This window comes from Ruditapes philippinarum, unplaced genomic scaffold, assembly GCF_026571515.1.
Source record: "Ruditapes philippinarum isolate M1 unplaced genomic scaffold, ASM2657151v2 ctg238_1_1_1_1, whole genome shotgun sequence".
NCBI lineage: Eukaryota > Metazoa > Mollusca > Bivalvia > Venerida > Veneridae > Ruditapes > Ruditapes philippinarum.
The window spans coordinates 189,875-207,013 of NW_026852535.1; the positions used below are offsets into that span (position 1 = coordinate 189,875).

General features: G+C 31.8%; 2 protein-coding genes across 3 annotated transcripts; one reads left to right on the forward strand and one right to left on the reverse strand.

Moving 5' to 3' along the window:
* Positions 1–2,995: 2,995 nt before the first annotated feature.
* Positions 2,996–7,854, forward strand: LOC132716433 (uncharacterized). Of its 2 annotated transcripts, none has more exons than XM_060699704.1 (2): positions 2,996–3,322; positions 5,912–7,854. In XM_060699704.1, exon 2 carries the CDS (start codon positions 5,950–5,952, stop codon positions 6,925–6,927), a length of 978 nt encoding a protein of 325 aa, XP_060555687.1. In that variant the 5' UTR covers positions 2,996–3,322; positions 5,912–5,949; the 3' UTR covers positions 6,928–7,854. The 2 variants fall into 2 exon arrangements, with proteins under 2 accessions (XP_060555687.1, XP_060555693.1); XM_060699710.1 differs by lacking the exon at positions 2,996–3,322 and adding an exon at positions 4,719–4,896.
* A 2,297-nt stretch (positions 7,855–10,151) lies between these two features.
* On the reverse strand, positions 10,152–17,127 carry LOC132716452 (myosin regulatory light polypeptide 9-like). The gene is made up of 5 exons (XM_060699736.1): positions 16,984–17,127; positions 13,317–13,516; positions 12,826–12,987; positions 11,652–11,719; positions 10,152–10,336 (listed from the first exon to the last, which is right to left on the reverse strand). The coding sequence occupies exons 2-5, from the start codon at positions 13,498–13,500 to the stop codon at positions 10,241–10,243; spliced, it is 510 nt and encodes a 169-aa protein (XP_060555719.1). The 5' UTR covers positions 13,501–13,516; positions 16,984–17,127; the 3' UTR covers positions 10,152–10,240.
* Positions 17,128–17,139: the final 12 nt, after the last annotated feature.

A 17,139-nucleotide genomic window follows, 5' to 3' on the forward strand; every position in this document is an offset into this window, starting at 1 on the left:
AAATGTGCTCATCAAATTATGAGTGTTTTTTGGAGCTTTTATTCTTAATCATGTATGTTACATAAATGGCTTTTATTAAAAAAAACAAAAAAACTAAAAACAAAATAAAAATCGGCTTGCATGTTGTGTTGAAACATTTGGGTATACAAGACCTACAATATCAGTACATGTATCATATCTAGGTCAGTTGCCACTATTCAGTTTATAGTTTTGGTCATGTTAGACCTTTCTAGTTCACAGTTTTGGCATTTTACTTTTGACCAGTTAATCATGTGTTGAAAATATATTTTTTTACACATTTATGTTTGGCATATTTTTAGTTTTGACATATATACTTTCTGCTTTTAGTCACTTGTTATCATTTCACTTTTACATTGTTTTGTTAAATTTGAATCATGTATGTACATTTGTATTATTAAACTATTCCAAACTTTGAATGTATGTCTTTACAATAAAATCTATAAAACTGTTAAATTGGTTACATGTTATTTAGTATACTATCATAGTTACCACAAGTGACTTGGTAAAAAGTTGTTTTTTAGGTGATAAAAAAACCTAAATAGTTTCATCAACAGATTTCCAATAAGTTTAGAAAATTCAGGTCAAAAGTCAAGGTTGTTCCCATTACTACTGGCAAACTTTATAGTGTCAGTTTTGGTTTGCAATAAAATCTTGTATTGTAAAGAGTTAAAGGTTAGTGACTACAGAATAGATAGGAACTAGAGAACTTTTTGCAGCTATTCATAAGCATTGGTTAACCTTTCCGTTAAAAATGAGGTTAATTTGCTCAGAAACTATAAAAGCTATTCACTTCAAACTTAGTATTAATAACAATAAAATATTGTTTGTGTTGATTGGTCATAATTATGTATAGCATTAAATCATCAGTTATTACACGATCCGGATATGTATACTTGTGGAAATACGAGTTGTATAAATGAGATAAAAGTAGGAGGTCTTTTCCTCATTTTATTCGTATAGCAAAAACGATATATACGAGTATAAGAGAGAGTTTACACTTTTAAATCAAGAAAAATAAGATCTCCAATATTACATGAGCGATTTGACTATTTTTTATCTTTCGTCTGCATCATGTTTTCCGAACAATGTATTTATACACTCGGCCTCCGGTTATCTCATATTTCATTGAAACAGTCTACTTTCTTTGCACTGCTCCGAGCCCACCGTATATTGCGCTTCAATACAAGAAAAGTGGCCACACATTCCCTCGTAGTATGATTTTATTTTATTATTTGACCTTTGACTTGCTATTCTATTGAAAAAAAAAACCCATCGCCGCTGCAATAGCTCGGAGTCTCACTTTTACGGTGATGCAGGGGTGTTAGCCGGTGCGATGATTTGATCATTCTGTATATAAAGTTAAAACACCATTAGGCAATTGTTACTCATTTATATAACGGACTTCTCATGTTTGGAATTAGATCAATGTATCCATTGTTATTAATAATACTGATATTTCACCATCAAAATGCTTCCAATAAGCTGCCAGTAGTTTTTTCAGACCGCAAGGTGTTAAACTTATGGTAAATAAATGTCTAAATCCCAATTCGCTTACCTAATAAAAAGTATGGACTTATAAACTAAACCTAATATTCAAAGAATTATCATAAATGACAAAAAGCATTACTTAGAAAGATATGAGACCAAATTAAACGGTTCATTCAGTTGGCTGAACTGTGCTCTGGTAAGTTCAGAGTGGTTTCTGTCGTAATCCGGAGTGAAATCTACCACCACCACCACACAACCATGTTTTCTGATATTTCGAATGACCAATCATGGCGCCTAAAATGAAGTGGAAAATTTGACTTGTTAAATGTTGTTTTAATCACTAGCTAGATAGCATGCCCATTTGTTTAATACTAGTATGCGCCGTTTACTTAGAGTGTGTGGCAAATATATCATGTCAAACTCCAATGGTTTAGGTCTTTCTACGCTTGTATGATTTGTTCTTACTTTCAGGAAGTACAGTGATTTTCGTTCTTTTACTTTGGTTTTCAACAACATTGTCATATACGCTTTTGCAATAAAAATCTAAACTGCTTTGCAACAGAGAAACGACCAAGGCGACCGTCTTTGTTATTTCCTAATTTATTATTCACAGTGACGATCCATTCAAATGTATTATTAACGAAGTTGTGAAAAGATGATTTTGTGTATCAGTATATAGTTGATTAAAATACACGCATTGTACAAACTGTACATAAAGACGATTGCAGAATGTAAAAAAAGACACAATGCAATGGTGATACGCCCAAGCAGCGTTCATTAAAATGTATCAGACGGTGAGGATCTGCATCTACAACTCCGTCAGTAAATCAGCAAAAAAGTATAAATGGTGCGTAAAATACTATTTTGAGCAACCACATTTTGGACTGTCGCGCTTTAAGTCTCGCCAGATGACTGCTTCCTATTGACTGAAGAAATCAGTAGTGAATATCTCGTCCTATGGGATTCGAACCTGCGGCCTCTGTATTAGATGTCTGGTTTTCTACCCCTGACCAGTGGTATATGCAATGGTTATTTTACCATGGTGGATGTGAAAGTGTTGCTAATTGGTGTTGTTGGCGGTGTTATCTTTATAGTTGCGGTGACTTTACAATGATGATGATGACGGTGATAAAGGAAATGATGGCACTGGCGGCAGTTATAATGACGGTGATGATGATGATGATGATAATGTGGAAATTAGTCGACACAAATATAATGTCGAGTATTTTGCATATAAGAAGTTACAAACAAGATTTGTTGATGAAAGAGCCAGCAAATTCAGAATAAAATATCTTTCATTCCTACACGATAGAAACATTCTTCCGTTATTGATCTGTTATTAAAAAAAATCAATCCGGAAAGAACGCGCGTCTTTTAATTTTTCAGAAAGAAAAGCAGATCTTCACAAATAGTCATTTCTTTTTAAACTATTGGTAAAACCATTTAACGTTCATTTTAATTTATTTACACAGGGTATTCAAATGCGACGACGTCATTCAAATAAAATATACAAAAGCTTTTATCAACCAAATCGAAAAATTTCTATACTCGATATGTTAAATCAGTGTAAAATAAGAAAATGATATTCAATCACGAAAACTTTAAAACTTTTTTAACTGTTTGGCTCAGTATGTAGGGATTTTTTTTCGGCGTTCACGAATGACTAGAAAATCAAACTAAAGGATTTGAATTTGTTATCAAAGACTTAAATGGGATTTTAGGCGGATTAAAAAAATGAAATGAAAGTTTTCAAATAGAGATTAAGGCCAAGAACAAGGATTTTAAAGATTTTACCATCTATATATATGATTTGGTAGGTATATTATGTTAAACGCTGTTTCAATACACTAAACTTATACCATATTAACATATCCCTACAAACATATCCCTACAGGGAACTTTTTTCTTAATTTATTTTTTCTCTTTCGTGTTAACCGATGAATTTTCGGTGAAATACAAGTAATATAATTCTTTTTCACACAAAAAAGTACATTAAAAGGTAAAAATGATTTTTTTAAAAATAATTATGACATACACCTTATTTTAGGTATTTTATTGTGTGTTTTCTTAATATGTTTAAGTTTTTTATATGTTTAAGTAATGGTGAAAATCTATTTAAAGAATTTCTTGGTGAAAATATGTTCTTTTTCTACACTAGGCTTACATCACATGTATCTTACTTGCGAAATCGACATAAGTGTTAATTTCAAGGTACACGGTGTTGTTAATGATTCTTATACGAAACTTTTGAATAGCGATCACTTGTATTTAAAGACCATGTATTTTTGTTTTACATGTAGTATTGCTGGAGGGTTTTTTTTGGTTACTCGCCAATATTTAAACCCCTGTTGTTTGAGTTATAGCCTAGGTCCGGTCATAATATTTGTATTTTGGTTTAATATCTATCGGTGTGTGTGCAATATTTGATCTGATCGTATTCAGATATCTTTAATTGAAGCAATATATACTTTAATAGTTTTAATTCAATTCTGTGTACAGTAATATCATTTGTTTACATTCGTTGTCGTGCTACGTCGGGTAAAAAGTGCATATAGCTAGAGCATACACACCTGTCGTGTCTTCTTAAAAAAAACAATTCAAAACTGTTAAAAACGTTTATACCATCTTGAATTAACGATATTAGTATGTATTATATTTCTTAAAAGGGTTTTGAGTTAGCTTGAACTTTTGGTTAACTTAACTTATGAATACATTTTCAATATTTATACATGTTCATAGACCTCCCTTAATATCAAAAGGTGAGATGAAATGCTGGTCTTCTGTCTCTCAATGGGTTGCGGGTTCGAACTGTGTTTTACTTCATACCACACCAATATTATTTGCTAGTAGTCTCCGAAAGCAGACTCTAGAGTGATTAAAATAAGACCAGAACAAATTGTTTTTAAACTAGAGTGTCTTAAAGTTACAGACTTTTTAATATACAGTACATTTAGTAGTTTTATAAAATAATTAAAGAAAATAGAAAACTATCTTTTGAAAGGATTTGTTTAATAAAAATAATCAGAATAAGGAACCATGACTCATCAGAAGACGTTGAATTGTGAAGGAGACATCAACATCAAGTATATAATATACAATGTGTTAAATTTTTGGGTTGAATTATTTTATTGCCTTATTCTAATTTAAAGACAAACCAGTTTGCAAAACCTATAAGAGGAAGAAATTATTTGATCGATACGATTTTAACATGTGTTCTGTTTTTTCCACACCGATTAGCAAATCGATTTCACAAAGTTAAGGAGACTTTTTATTAAAGAAAACAGTAATAATTCTGATATTATACAATTTGTTTGTTAGAAAACGAACAGCAAGGGTGGATTAGATTAGTTTCTTTACGGATATATATTTATCAATTTTAACAGACAAGTAAGTTTATATGTTTGATATCTTTAAGTACAAACCTTGATAAATTTGGAACGTGTAAATACAAAGTTTGATAAAACTTGTAGATTAAATTTTGAAATTTGAATAAACACGAACGCCTTGCATGCTAAGATTAAACAAAGATCATTTAAATCAAATTTATGTGTAAAATATTTAAATAAATGCACGAATCATTTGTCTGGCTTCTACAAAAAAAAAATAAAAAAAAAAAATAACCACAGTCTTGGAAGCATGACAAAAATAAATTTGAATTATATAGCAGACGACACGACAGTTGTAAGTTACTGTTAAAATAAAAAAAAATAAAACAAATCATGTTTATGCGAATTCAATGAAAACACATTATTCATCTATTCAATAATATTAGATATTTATAAGTTTCTGTACCGCCGCTACACAATACTGCGGCATTAATTAATATCGTCCGCCTTGTCCCCCACCCCCAACTTTTTAATAAAATACGGTATATATTTTAGTGGTCACAGACGACAATCGTGCCCGCTTCAAAACTGTAGAGCGAGGGAGAAAAAAATGAATTAGAAGTCAGTTTTATATTTAAAATAATAAACTAGAGCTATAAATTTTTCTTTTTGTTTTATACCTGCTAATGAATATCAATAATGTGCTAAATGAGTTTTATTACTGTGAGATTATGAATCATACATTTTGTACCATGTTGCAGGAAAGTATTTCATTGATTTGCACAAGATAAGATAAAGAACTCATATCCCATGTTTTTACAGAGCTATACTTAATAAAAATTACATTCTTTTATAAAAGGCTCAGTTGTTTAACGCTGGGAAAAGTTTTCTTGACCTTAAACTGTACGTAATCCTGTCATAGGTTTAACAAATGGATATAAATGTATTTTTGTAACATATAGCTAGTACACATACCTGTTATAATCAAAAGATTAATGTACAGAAATAAAAGAGCGCTAGCTTATCAAAAAATATATGGTCATTTTTTTTTATTAAATATGCCGTATTCTTTTCAGAATGAGTTCCGTCAGATTTACAAAACCGTTTCTGCAACATGCCGTTGAGAACGTTACTTGGCTACGAACCGAGAAATGTTCCTTCTAGAGAAAGCTTCGGGGGAAACTTCATTGCTGCACATAATCGCGGAGTCATGGCAACCAAGAAACAGAAGTACCAGGCACCAATGGCACGTGTCAGGAAACTTCCGCCAATCGACGAGGAGAACGCTGTTACCCCTCGAACAACAGCGCGAAATACTAGAAACGTTTCTATACGCCGAGTACCAAGATCGGTGTTCGAAAACGACGACGACTTCTTTCCGCGGTCCTCTCCAGTGAAACAAAGACCTGTTTTACAAGTTCAACCAGTGCCGCGTGCGGCATCTCCGCCACCTATAGACAAATACATTAGCGAACCTAAAAAGTCAATTCCTTTGCACTATGACCTATCACCTAAGGATGTGAATCATACGATGGTAGATGGATTAGTTGCAGATTATTTACACTATTCGAGATATGGTCATATAATACCCGTGTATGAAGGCACCAGTAGCACGACATGCCCGTGCTGCACGGATAGGAACCGCCAAAACGTGAGATCATTGCTTGGTTTTCCAAAAGGCGTTGTTGCTGATACGCCATCTAAATATGAACATATCCCTACAAAATATGATCAAAAATCGTCCATTAGAAATATAAAAATGGACGAAGACCTTGGTAAAGATGTTTCCATGTATCCAAATTCTTTATACGCACAAATGCAAAGGCGGAAGGCGCAAATGAAAGAACCAACACCGGAAGAGAAAAGACTACAACAAATAGCCCAAGAATCTCGTCGGCAAGGTTGGATGAACTACCAACCGTTACCATACGCAACAAACTACCTAAACCCGGAATTTAACCGTCCGACAGAGATGAAATCTCTGTTATATGACACTAACACGTCTACAACCCCGGGACACGTGAAATATCAAGTGCTAGAGGCAGATAGTAACTTTGATAGTGCTATGCATAAATTAAGCGGATATACCTAGTATTAAACTATGTCAGTGTTATTTTTTTGGTTATTTTTAACACGAAAAACGTGATATACTAATATTGACGAAGATGTATGAGGAAAAAAACAGCAACAGAAAACAATCGTAAATATGGAAATGAAAGATGTTTCACCGGGCATCTTGTGTGATTTAGTTTAATTTCGCGTGTTTACAATTCAATTGCTTATTTAAACATAATCTATTGCGCACTGTCAGTATAAGTCAAATTTTAGAACTCTTTAGAAAATACATACACACGATAAAACTTAAGTTAATATATAGTACATTTATGAATTCAAAATTCTCATTATCAAAGCGTGTCACAGTTTTGTAATGTGCTTTAATGTCACAGTTCGATATAGCGGTTCACAATCTATATTATCGTTATGTGTATCAGAATACTCATCAAATATAGCATTTCCTGAATGACACGATTTTTATATACCTAAGTCTTTTAGATATACAGTTGTTGTTTACTTATGTCACACGCTATGCTTATGTTTATTATTGTTAAGGTATTTCTCGGTAATTTATTCATGCACAGTTTGAAGCATTCAATGCTCGCTCAAATAGCCACATTTTCATTATAATAATACTTTATGTGAAGACCTCAAACTTACACATGTTACAATCCAACATTTTTTCAGACAGAGTTGTAGCCCCTTTTATGTACATTTCCTAAACAGCATGTAAACGTATTATAGATCTACTCATAGCTAATTATTTTCATTAATGTTAATATATTATAGTAACATTAATGAAAATAAAGAGCTTAAGTTTAAATCATTTTTATTAAAAACCGTAGTGATCAATTATATTGTGATAACTTGAGAATGGAATATTATATTGTAGACATATTTGTTATCATATCATTATTTATATCATGTACATTATCTACGTAATAAATACATATAACATTCCGCAAACACTTGACTTTTCCTAAACAAGTACATCTTGTTAGAGAAAAAAAGCTTTAGTCACTTGTGTCATGTATGTTTGTTATTTTATATTATCAGTATCATAATGAATTGCGAGGTATTCCGACTTATCAAACATTACAAGAAGTTGTATGTTATTGTTTATATTATATTTTGAATTAGCCAGGGAAGTATACATTGGTTTAGGACAGACATACACTTGCATTGATCTAAACATAGAATATGGGAAAATTCCTGCATACAGTTTCATGAAAACTGATACAACAACACATAAAATTAACCAGGGCTGCGTTACAACATACACTGGCACGCCCTTTCAATCCACAATGTTTAAATATTCATCTGCATTGTTATTTAATATAAGTCATAACTTTGGACATTTTCTTTCAAACGAAAATGGTCTCAGTTTTGGTCTTAAGACATATTCTAGAATTAAGACATTCTTTGGAAGCAGCCAAGCCTGCCTCATCTACCATCCCATGGTATAGTTTGATGAAATCTCAATTATGTAAAACGTTGCAGGCATTACTATTCTAAGGTTTTTTATCTTCATAGATGTAACCACTCATTTACTATCAGGCATTTTGTTCAAGTAGACATTATTGCACCAGCCATTATCACGGTGCAGAAACAACACTGTTTCCATATGGTCAAATTTGCGTCTCCTTACATCTCTACCAGTAAACTTTGGTTTCTTTCGGAAATTTAAACATGCTAGTCATTGAGTAGATGCAGAAAACCAATGAAAAATGTAACTAAGCTGTTTATGAAGTACATGTATATATGAATGACAGACCGGGCTTTAGAGAAGTTCAATGGGAAAATCTGTCTATATTACTTCTATATATAAACTAAATGCACTCAAGAAAAAGAACTCTTATATTTATATCAGTAAGTTTATTGATTAAATAATTAACACAAACATATTTGTTCCAGTTACCAATAGAGACATCAAATTTTGTATTGTAATTTATCACAATGTTTCTTGTTTGGTCAAATAAAAGAGTCATAAGTCATTTTAACATCCGTAAGTACATAAAATTCACACGTAATTTTTTTCTTGTTTGGTCAAATTAAAGAAAAGTCATTATACAAAGTTTACAAGAAAATTTATATATCTGTCAATTGTTGTAGTTATTTGAATGGCAAGTGTACACTTATAATTTCTGGAATGTACAAAAAAAATGTGGTCCCACAAGATTAATTAAATACTTTTCATTATGAAAAGAAACAAAAAAGAAACTAGGGTGCACAATTATCCTTTTAAAGATTTAAAACTTGAAATGATTAAAATTAAAAAAAATATTATGGCAGATTTTAGTGAAAAAATGTGATAAACGTTCCCTTAGTACATATTTGATATACATGTACACGCATAATATAGTCTTATAAAACATATGCATAGAAGAAATGATAAAGATGAAATAAACTATGTATTTACTACTGCTTTTGATTGTACACAGTTCCTACCTAACAATGTACACAAAGTACATGTGTCTAAATTTCTAAAACTCAAAAGGAATGAAGAATATGGTGAAAATATTGCAAAATATTGCAATTTAATACATTTTATTTCTCTCCAATGTTTGTAAAATAAGGTTCGACTTTTTTCCCCACTCATGCTGTTATAACACTTTTCATTGTAATAAAAAAAAAACATATACATGTACAGTTAACATCACAGTTCTTTGAAACAAATGGAATGTCAGTACAAATTTCACAAAAACAAGTTTGAGAAAACGTTAAACATTTACATTGAATAAGTCAAAAAATCTTAACATTTCATTTAACATCAAGTGGTAAACAGGAATGGATGAGCGGACAACCTGAATCTAAATCCCACAATGGGATCATGTATAATGCTGTACAATATCAAAAACTTGCATAAAGTAGTTCCTGAGAAAAACTTACAAAAATTTCATTATCGCATGACCAAAGCTAAAAAACAATTATTTAACAAATAAATGAAGAAATGCGATTATTTTTCCTCTTCCACTATGAATTATAATGCAATAAAAGCTTGTAATACCTGAAAACGCGAAAAAATTCAGATAATATTGCCATTAAGTAAAAAACTAACTAATTAACTAATGGAAAAACAGAAGTATGACGACAGATAAAATTAAAACAGAAAAAAAATCTGAGCCAGACTGTTTCAAATCTCTGAACGAACAATCAAGAATCTCTAAACTGATATGAATTACAGAATAAAATTTGGCCCAATATGACAAAGACGGTTTAATACATAAAAAATGCCATTACGAAATTATTATATTCTTTTGCTTTGTTGAATCAAGGTACGAAATTAAGTTAATATCTTGAGATTTTATCCTAGCGTAATTCTTCATTAAAAACTTAAGGAACAAAGTTTTTCATTCATCTTTTTTGCCATGCTTGAGGATTCTGGTGAATTCATTGTAGTCAAAGTTGCCCTTTTTGATTGGTGCTTCTCGGAACATTTCATCAACCTGAATAAAACGATAAATAATCAACCTTTTAATACCATGTTAAATCTCTTAAAGTAACACCACTTAGGTCTTAAAGCCTAAAAACATAAAATTTCAATTTCTTACATGAATGAGTTGGGACACTTAAAACCGAAAGATATACTTGTTTGACTGGATGTTATATCACACCGACACAGTATAGGTCATATAGCGACTTTCCAGCTTTACTGGTGGAGGAAGACCTCAGCCCTTCCATGCATTATTTCAGGCATGAATGGGCACCTGAGTAGAACCACAGATGTTCCGTAAGCAAGCTGGATAGCTTCCTCCAAAGTCTCTGTCAGGATTCAAACCCGAAGCAGTGAGGGGAAAGCGGTTTAAAGTATACTACCTTAACCACTCAGCCAAGGACGCCTCTTAAATTATATACCAAAGATAATTAAGAAATATACTCAGAAACAGATTTAAAATCACATTTGGAGTGAAAATGTTGCAACGCTTTCCATTTCTGGTAATTAGAATTACTATTCTGGAAACTATGGAGTGAGTGAATAATCTGAAAGTAATTAGTTTATTGGTCTAGATGTTCATGAAATGGACCATTAATCTTGAAAATTTATTTCAGTCCTGTCTTTTCAAAAACCTCAGTAGAGTACCTTTAAATGTAGTGACTGATTAGTAAATAACGTGGATCATGATCAAAAGGCATGCCGTTGCCTCCAGCAGTTCAGGTGTTAAAACAAAGAAAAATAAAGTACACAAAATTTTGTAATTTCATCATAACCTTTTTATTACATTTTTTACATCATCTATATCAAACTACATAAAAATGTTTATTTGTTTATTTCATCTTTATGAAACTACATAAATATGGGATCACTCAATTTCTTACTTCATCTGCTAGTTCACTTCCTACAAATACTCAAGGCATATGAGTAATCATGACCGAGAACTGGGTCATCCTCTAACCAATTATACTAGAGTTTGGAGGAAAACAAATTTGAGTCGCGTCACGACAAAACCAACATAGTGCATTTGCGACCAGCATGGATCCAGACCAGCTTGCGCATCCGCGCAGTCTGATCAGGATCCATGCTGTTTGCTATCAGTTTCTCTACTTGTAATAGGGTTGGTAAGCGAACAGCATGGATCCTGATCAGACTGCGCAGGCTGGTCTGGATACATGCTGGTCACAAACCCATTATGTTGGTTTTGTCATGGCACGGCTCATTTTGATTTTTTTGACATTATGCCTCTACTCCTCTTTCATATAGTATATAGTAAATTTATGTATACAGAAAGCTTTTTATTGGCAAGCTTTAAATTGAAAACCTACCTCATCATCAGTAAATCTATCTCCCATGGTTGTCATTAGTTCTCTTAGTCTTTCTTCATTGATGTACCCTACAATTATATAAATATCATATATATATTTATTTACATTTTCACAAATATAACATACTCTCAGTGATAAGAAATATTGTAACACCTTAAATAAAAATTTTCATGGGTGTAAAAGTGTAGTATCAACAAAAATATTAATATTATCTGTCATATGTTGCGGTTCGGATCGGAGGGACGGATATTACAATTTACATCATTACATCCGTAATGAAATTACTTCATTCATAACGGTAAAATTAAGTCATCCTACATTGTACAGCACAAGGCTCATATGGCACACCTGAGTCATCCCTCATGCCAGATGAAATTTCTGGCATTGATAAATCTAACAGAAACATCAGTCTGATATGCAAAAAAAGAAGAATGAATTTCATTCATTTAGTGGTTGAAATTAAATGGAATTGTTCCATTTTTTAATATTTATTAAAGTATTTAATAAATTTAATCAGCACCAACATGTTATTTTATACTAGCCCTTTAACTCAGCCTATCATACTGGTGCTATTTAAAGAGTCAATCAAAATTTCATTTCAACTAGTCGGTAGGTTAGGGTTTGATAAGTCAGCATAAATTCCATTAAATCTGTGATGTGTTTGCATCTATCCTGACTGATCTAATTTAATTAGAGCTGTCATTGATTCAGAGCAAAGAATATTGACGATATATCGATATCAACTCCTAATTTCTTGTATATAATACTTTTAAATACTTGTTTAAGTGATTTAAAATAAATGTTCTGTTCATGCAAATATGTTGTGTCCAGTTTGTAAATGACCTTTGCATGATCTTTTTTCAGACCATGTTTTGTCATCACTGTCATGAAATGTGTCCATTATGTAACAACAGATAAGTAATGGGCATGGCCACCAGCTTTTGTATATGTTTTAAGTGAATTTTGTATTCATAGACATTTAAATAATTTATCAAAATAATCAATTTTTTCAAATGTGTATCGATTATTGATCGACAGAAAAATATCAACGATACATTGATATCGTCTCTATCGATGACAGCTCTAAATTTAATTACTGCTGATTAACAAACATAACATAACAAACACTAACCTATACTTAAATCAAGTCAAAGTAAAGCTGAGTATATTTTACCTGCATTATTCTCATCAAAGCAAGCAAAGGCATTTCTGATCACATCTTCAGGGTCAGTCCCATTCAATTTCTCCCCAAACATGGTTAGGAACATTGTAAAATTGATTGGTCCAGGAGCACATGACATCATGTCCTCTAAATACTGATCTGTGGGGTCCTTACCTGTTGTAATATAAACAGAATTATCTCATTTACCAGTTTATGGAAGCTAAATTAACCTTTTAGGCTTTACTTCACAAAATTTGTATATTGTAATTAACCCTTTTTTTTGAAGTTGAATCAATAATTCAAATACTTAAAACCATACTGAAACATTTAGTCTAGTAACTGCACAGACAGTGTAAACAGAGAGTTAAACAAAATTATTACACATTTAGTTTAATAAGGGAAGTAAGAAACTTAGCTCAAACAATTCATACATATTATACTTGAGTAAGTTATGTTTGTATGATAAATATACATTTAATTTTAGCTAATATGCAAAAATTTACCTAGAGATGCCAACATGTCATGGAGATCATCTTTGTCAATAAAACCATCCCTGTTTTGGTCAATCATATTGAATGCTTCTTTGAATTCCTGGATTTGAGCTTGATCAAACATGGCAAATACATTTGAGGTGGCACGCTGGGCCCTCTTCTTGCCGGTAGTCTTTTTTGTTTTACGGCTGGACATCTTGATATCTGTTACTCTGAAATTAATTAGAGTGACCATTTATCATGTGTTGCCTGATGACAGCCATTTAATAATGTGTATTGAGGGATGATTGGATACTTAAACAAGGGCAACATTTTCGCAAAATACGCCCATCACAAAAGCTTTTGTCAGGGATGTGAGCATTGTAGATATGCCTATAGACCATATGCTCTGGGCAATATCTGCCTTTATCTGGATATTTTATCATCTCTAGTGACCTTGCAAATATTAACCTAAATTAGCCTAAATGGTCCCCGTACACAAACTTACCTCTCTATGTGACCTTGACTTTAGTAGCAGGGACCTGGATTATGTGTGCAACACCAGGTATATATATGTTAATATACGTACCTGGCAATACTTAGATTCACAATGGTAGTCATGATAATGACCATAAATGTGTTTCAATCATTTATTGACTTAATAAATGATGACTAAATGGTCTGAATACACATTTTCATATTTTATCAGAACTCTGACACCTATGTGTGACCTTGACAGCAGGGACCTTAATTTTGCATGTGACACACCACCTCAGAATGTGCCAAGTTATATTGAAATTAAATTGTTATAATTGCACAATCCATGTCTAGAAATTTTGGCTAGCTGTAAGCACATATGGCAAGCCACATTGTCCATAAAAAACAGTTTTACTTCAAGTTATTTTCTCTCTATGTATTTCAAATGATATAAATTTATATCGTCGGGTCATGTGTTTTGACGCTCATCTATTTTGACGCCATTTTTGTTTTGACCTAGCAAATGACGAAAACGACCTCGTATGACGTCATAATTTGCTGACTGCACTGCAAGCATGTATTTACAACGTATAACTAAAACATGCTAAAAGATACAGACATCAGTGTTCTAGATAATTATTTTTACTCAAGAGTCAATACTCTCTGTTTTTTATACTTCAGAGTAAACTGCCAGTTTCTGGCCAAATGAAGGAGTAAAATTGACTCTCAGTTTTAAGAACTTGGGAGTCAATTTGCCGCATATTATGATACGTTATATTTATACAGTACAGCCTAAAAAAATCAAAAACTGCTCTCAGATTTATAATTTATCAGAAATATTGCAGCATGGCAAGGTTTATTTATATTTAGATTTAAGGCATATTTTAAGAACTTGAACCATTTTTATGTGAAATGAAGTAAATATAATAATATACATGCAAACAGTTGTGACCCACACTGAATTCTTTTATTTAGCTTGTGGGCTAATAATCAACCATTTATGTACCAAATTACATGTTGAGATTACTGTTTTATTTTAAATTTAAAAGACAGTAAATTATCTTACATATAAATGAAATAGAATTAGGTGTGATGCATAACTTAGTGTCATTGTATTTTTTTTCTTTAAAAAATAGGAGCTAGGTACACAATAAAAGGTTGAAATTAATTTATTTTTTACTGTTCAATGTTAGACTTTTGGATGTTGAGAACCCGTTCTGTGGCCCATTTTCCACCCATTTTGTTGTTACAACACAAGGCACATTTCAAACGCACTACATCTGTCGTATCTGAGAAATCTTTACTCGTAGCATCTAATGAGTCGTATGAGTTTTTTTTCGCTCTTGCAAACAATAGTCAAAATTTCTTCAATAATTGGCTGAATTACACACTGAGAAGACACCAGGCTTGTTACACAGTAGAATGTGTCGATTTTTCGTTGTTTTGGTTTCGAACAAGACATTATCAATGTATACAACTTGATAATTTGATAAAATTGACAATATTTTATCGTCTACTTCAATAACGTGACAGACGCTTGATTTATCTTATATACATCTATTACCGAGCGTCTCAGTGATACAAAGTCGACTGGTTTGCAATTATAAACCCAGGCTGAGAAAATAACACACCTTTATAGAACAGTACGCTAACCAGTCAGTCATTTTTATCGGTGTCAATGTAAACATTGCCTACGCCAAATTTGTTTCACTAAATGCGTAAACTGTAATTATTATGCGTATATGTACGCCAAAATGATGACGAAGCTGGCGTATCCCAAGTATTTGCTTGCGTAAATGACGCCGATACGCACGCTATCTCTAATGCTGCAGACATTTCACTGAAAAGACTACACCGTTATCATATGTACTGTAGTTTTTCATCTTTTTACTAATGCAAATTCAATCGATGTTTATGCAAGCCATAATTTTGCAAATATAGCCTTTGAAAAATCTTGACCTGCACTTTTCTGTTTCTATCCTCCATTTTAAAATGTCTAATGAGTGTCATGTGACCAAAACTTTGCAAAGTGTCCTTAATATTCACTGTAGCATAAGGTGTACAGCTTATATTGTTTGAAAACGTTAATTGGTTTTTAATTGATACCGAGTAAAATTCATAATGGGTTAATAATTGTATATAAAGTTTAAAAAAGAAATAAAAAAAATCATTTTTAAAATCAACATATACACATCTTTACAACACCATTCATTTTAGATATATTTTTCAGTCTTTTAAGCCAAATACATATGCTATTCCTCAAGATTAATGGTAAATACATTAAAGGCTAAAGAAACAGGTGCACCTAATAAGACCACTGCCAGAGTGTGTGGCATTCCTAATTAATGGATAGTTTTATATGAAAAAATTATAATTTTAAGTTTTCACAATGTTGTTACATTGCAGGTTTGCTCATTTAAAACCTTCTTTTGCTGTTCATATTACATTATAGTGAAATATCCTTTTAAAATAACCACCCAATGAAAAGGCGTCATTTCATATGACTGTAAACAACAATGGATGCCTCCACGGTCTGTCTACTTAAGTACAAAACTTAACTGATTTTGGATTTTTAACAAACATAAAAATGGTTTGCAGTGATAAACAACATGCCATAGTAACTTTATATTGTATATTATTTAATGATCAAGTTCAATATAAAAAAAATGCATTAGTTAAACAGCTTAAGGGCGTCAAAACTAATGACTCTAGGATAATTAATCTATGCTAAGCGTACATATTCACTGCTCAGGTGTGACCGTTTTCTCATCTTATTACTAGAAATGGCACTCAACAATGCAAGTGACAAAATATATAAGTGCACATGCATCACTATAGTGCATTATATGCATGAATAGTTATTTAAAACATGGGTGTGGCTTACCTATCCTCAAAAAAATATGAAATTAGTGATTTTTTTTTATTTCAATCATCTTAACATTTACAGAACACAATACAGAAAGGAGAACTTAAATCTCCAAAAAATATATATAAAAGAAAATGTAAGAGCAATGTCAGCATGTAAGAAGACTCAGGATTGAAAATATGAATCTACTACAGAACCAAAATTATGACATGACTGAGATGACTTTGATTTCTGGAAGTTTTTCTATCACAAACACACAAGATCTAAGATAACTATTAATGAAAAATGTATGGATTTACCAATAAAAAATGTATTGAGTATTTCTGAAGCAAATATGAGGAAGAAAACGCGTCTTACCTTTCAAACTAAAAAATCTAAAGAATTTCAACCAGGAAATGACTAAGTTTGAGAAGACTGCGCGCACGCGCGTACGTAATGCACGACATTTATTTATTTAAAACATTAAATTAAGAATTTTGAAAAATTAAAATTATGATAAAGAGAAATGATTTT

What these genes read in the sequence shown, in the direction of transcription:
- LOC132716452 (XM_060699736.1), bottom strand. Translation starts at nt 13,500, where the DNA reads ATGTCCAGCCGTAAAACAAAAAAGACTACCGGCAAGAAGAGGGCCCAG. An exon ending in TGACATGTTGGCATCTCTAG is followed by an intron (nt 12,988 to 13,316) that starts GTAAATTTTTGC and finishes ATATTACAACAG; the next exon opens with GTAAGGACCCCACAGATCAG. An exon ending in ATAGATTTACTGATGATGAG is followed by an intron (nt 10,337 to 11,651) that starts GTAGGTTTTCAA and finishes CGTTTTATTCAG; the next exon opens with GTTGATGAAATGTTCCGAGA.
- LOC132716433 (XM_060699704.1), top strand. Translation starts at nt 5,950, where the DNA reads ATGCCGTTGAGAACGTTACTTGGCTACGAACCGAGAAATGTTCCTTCT.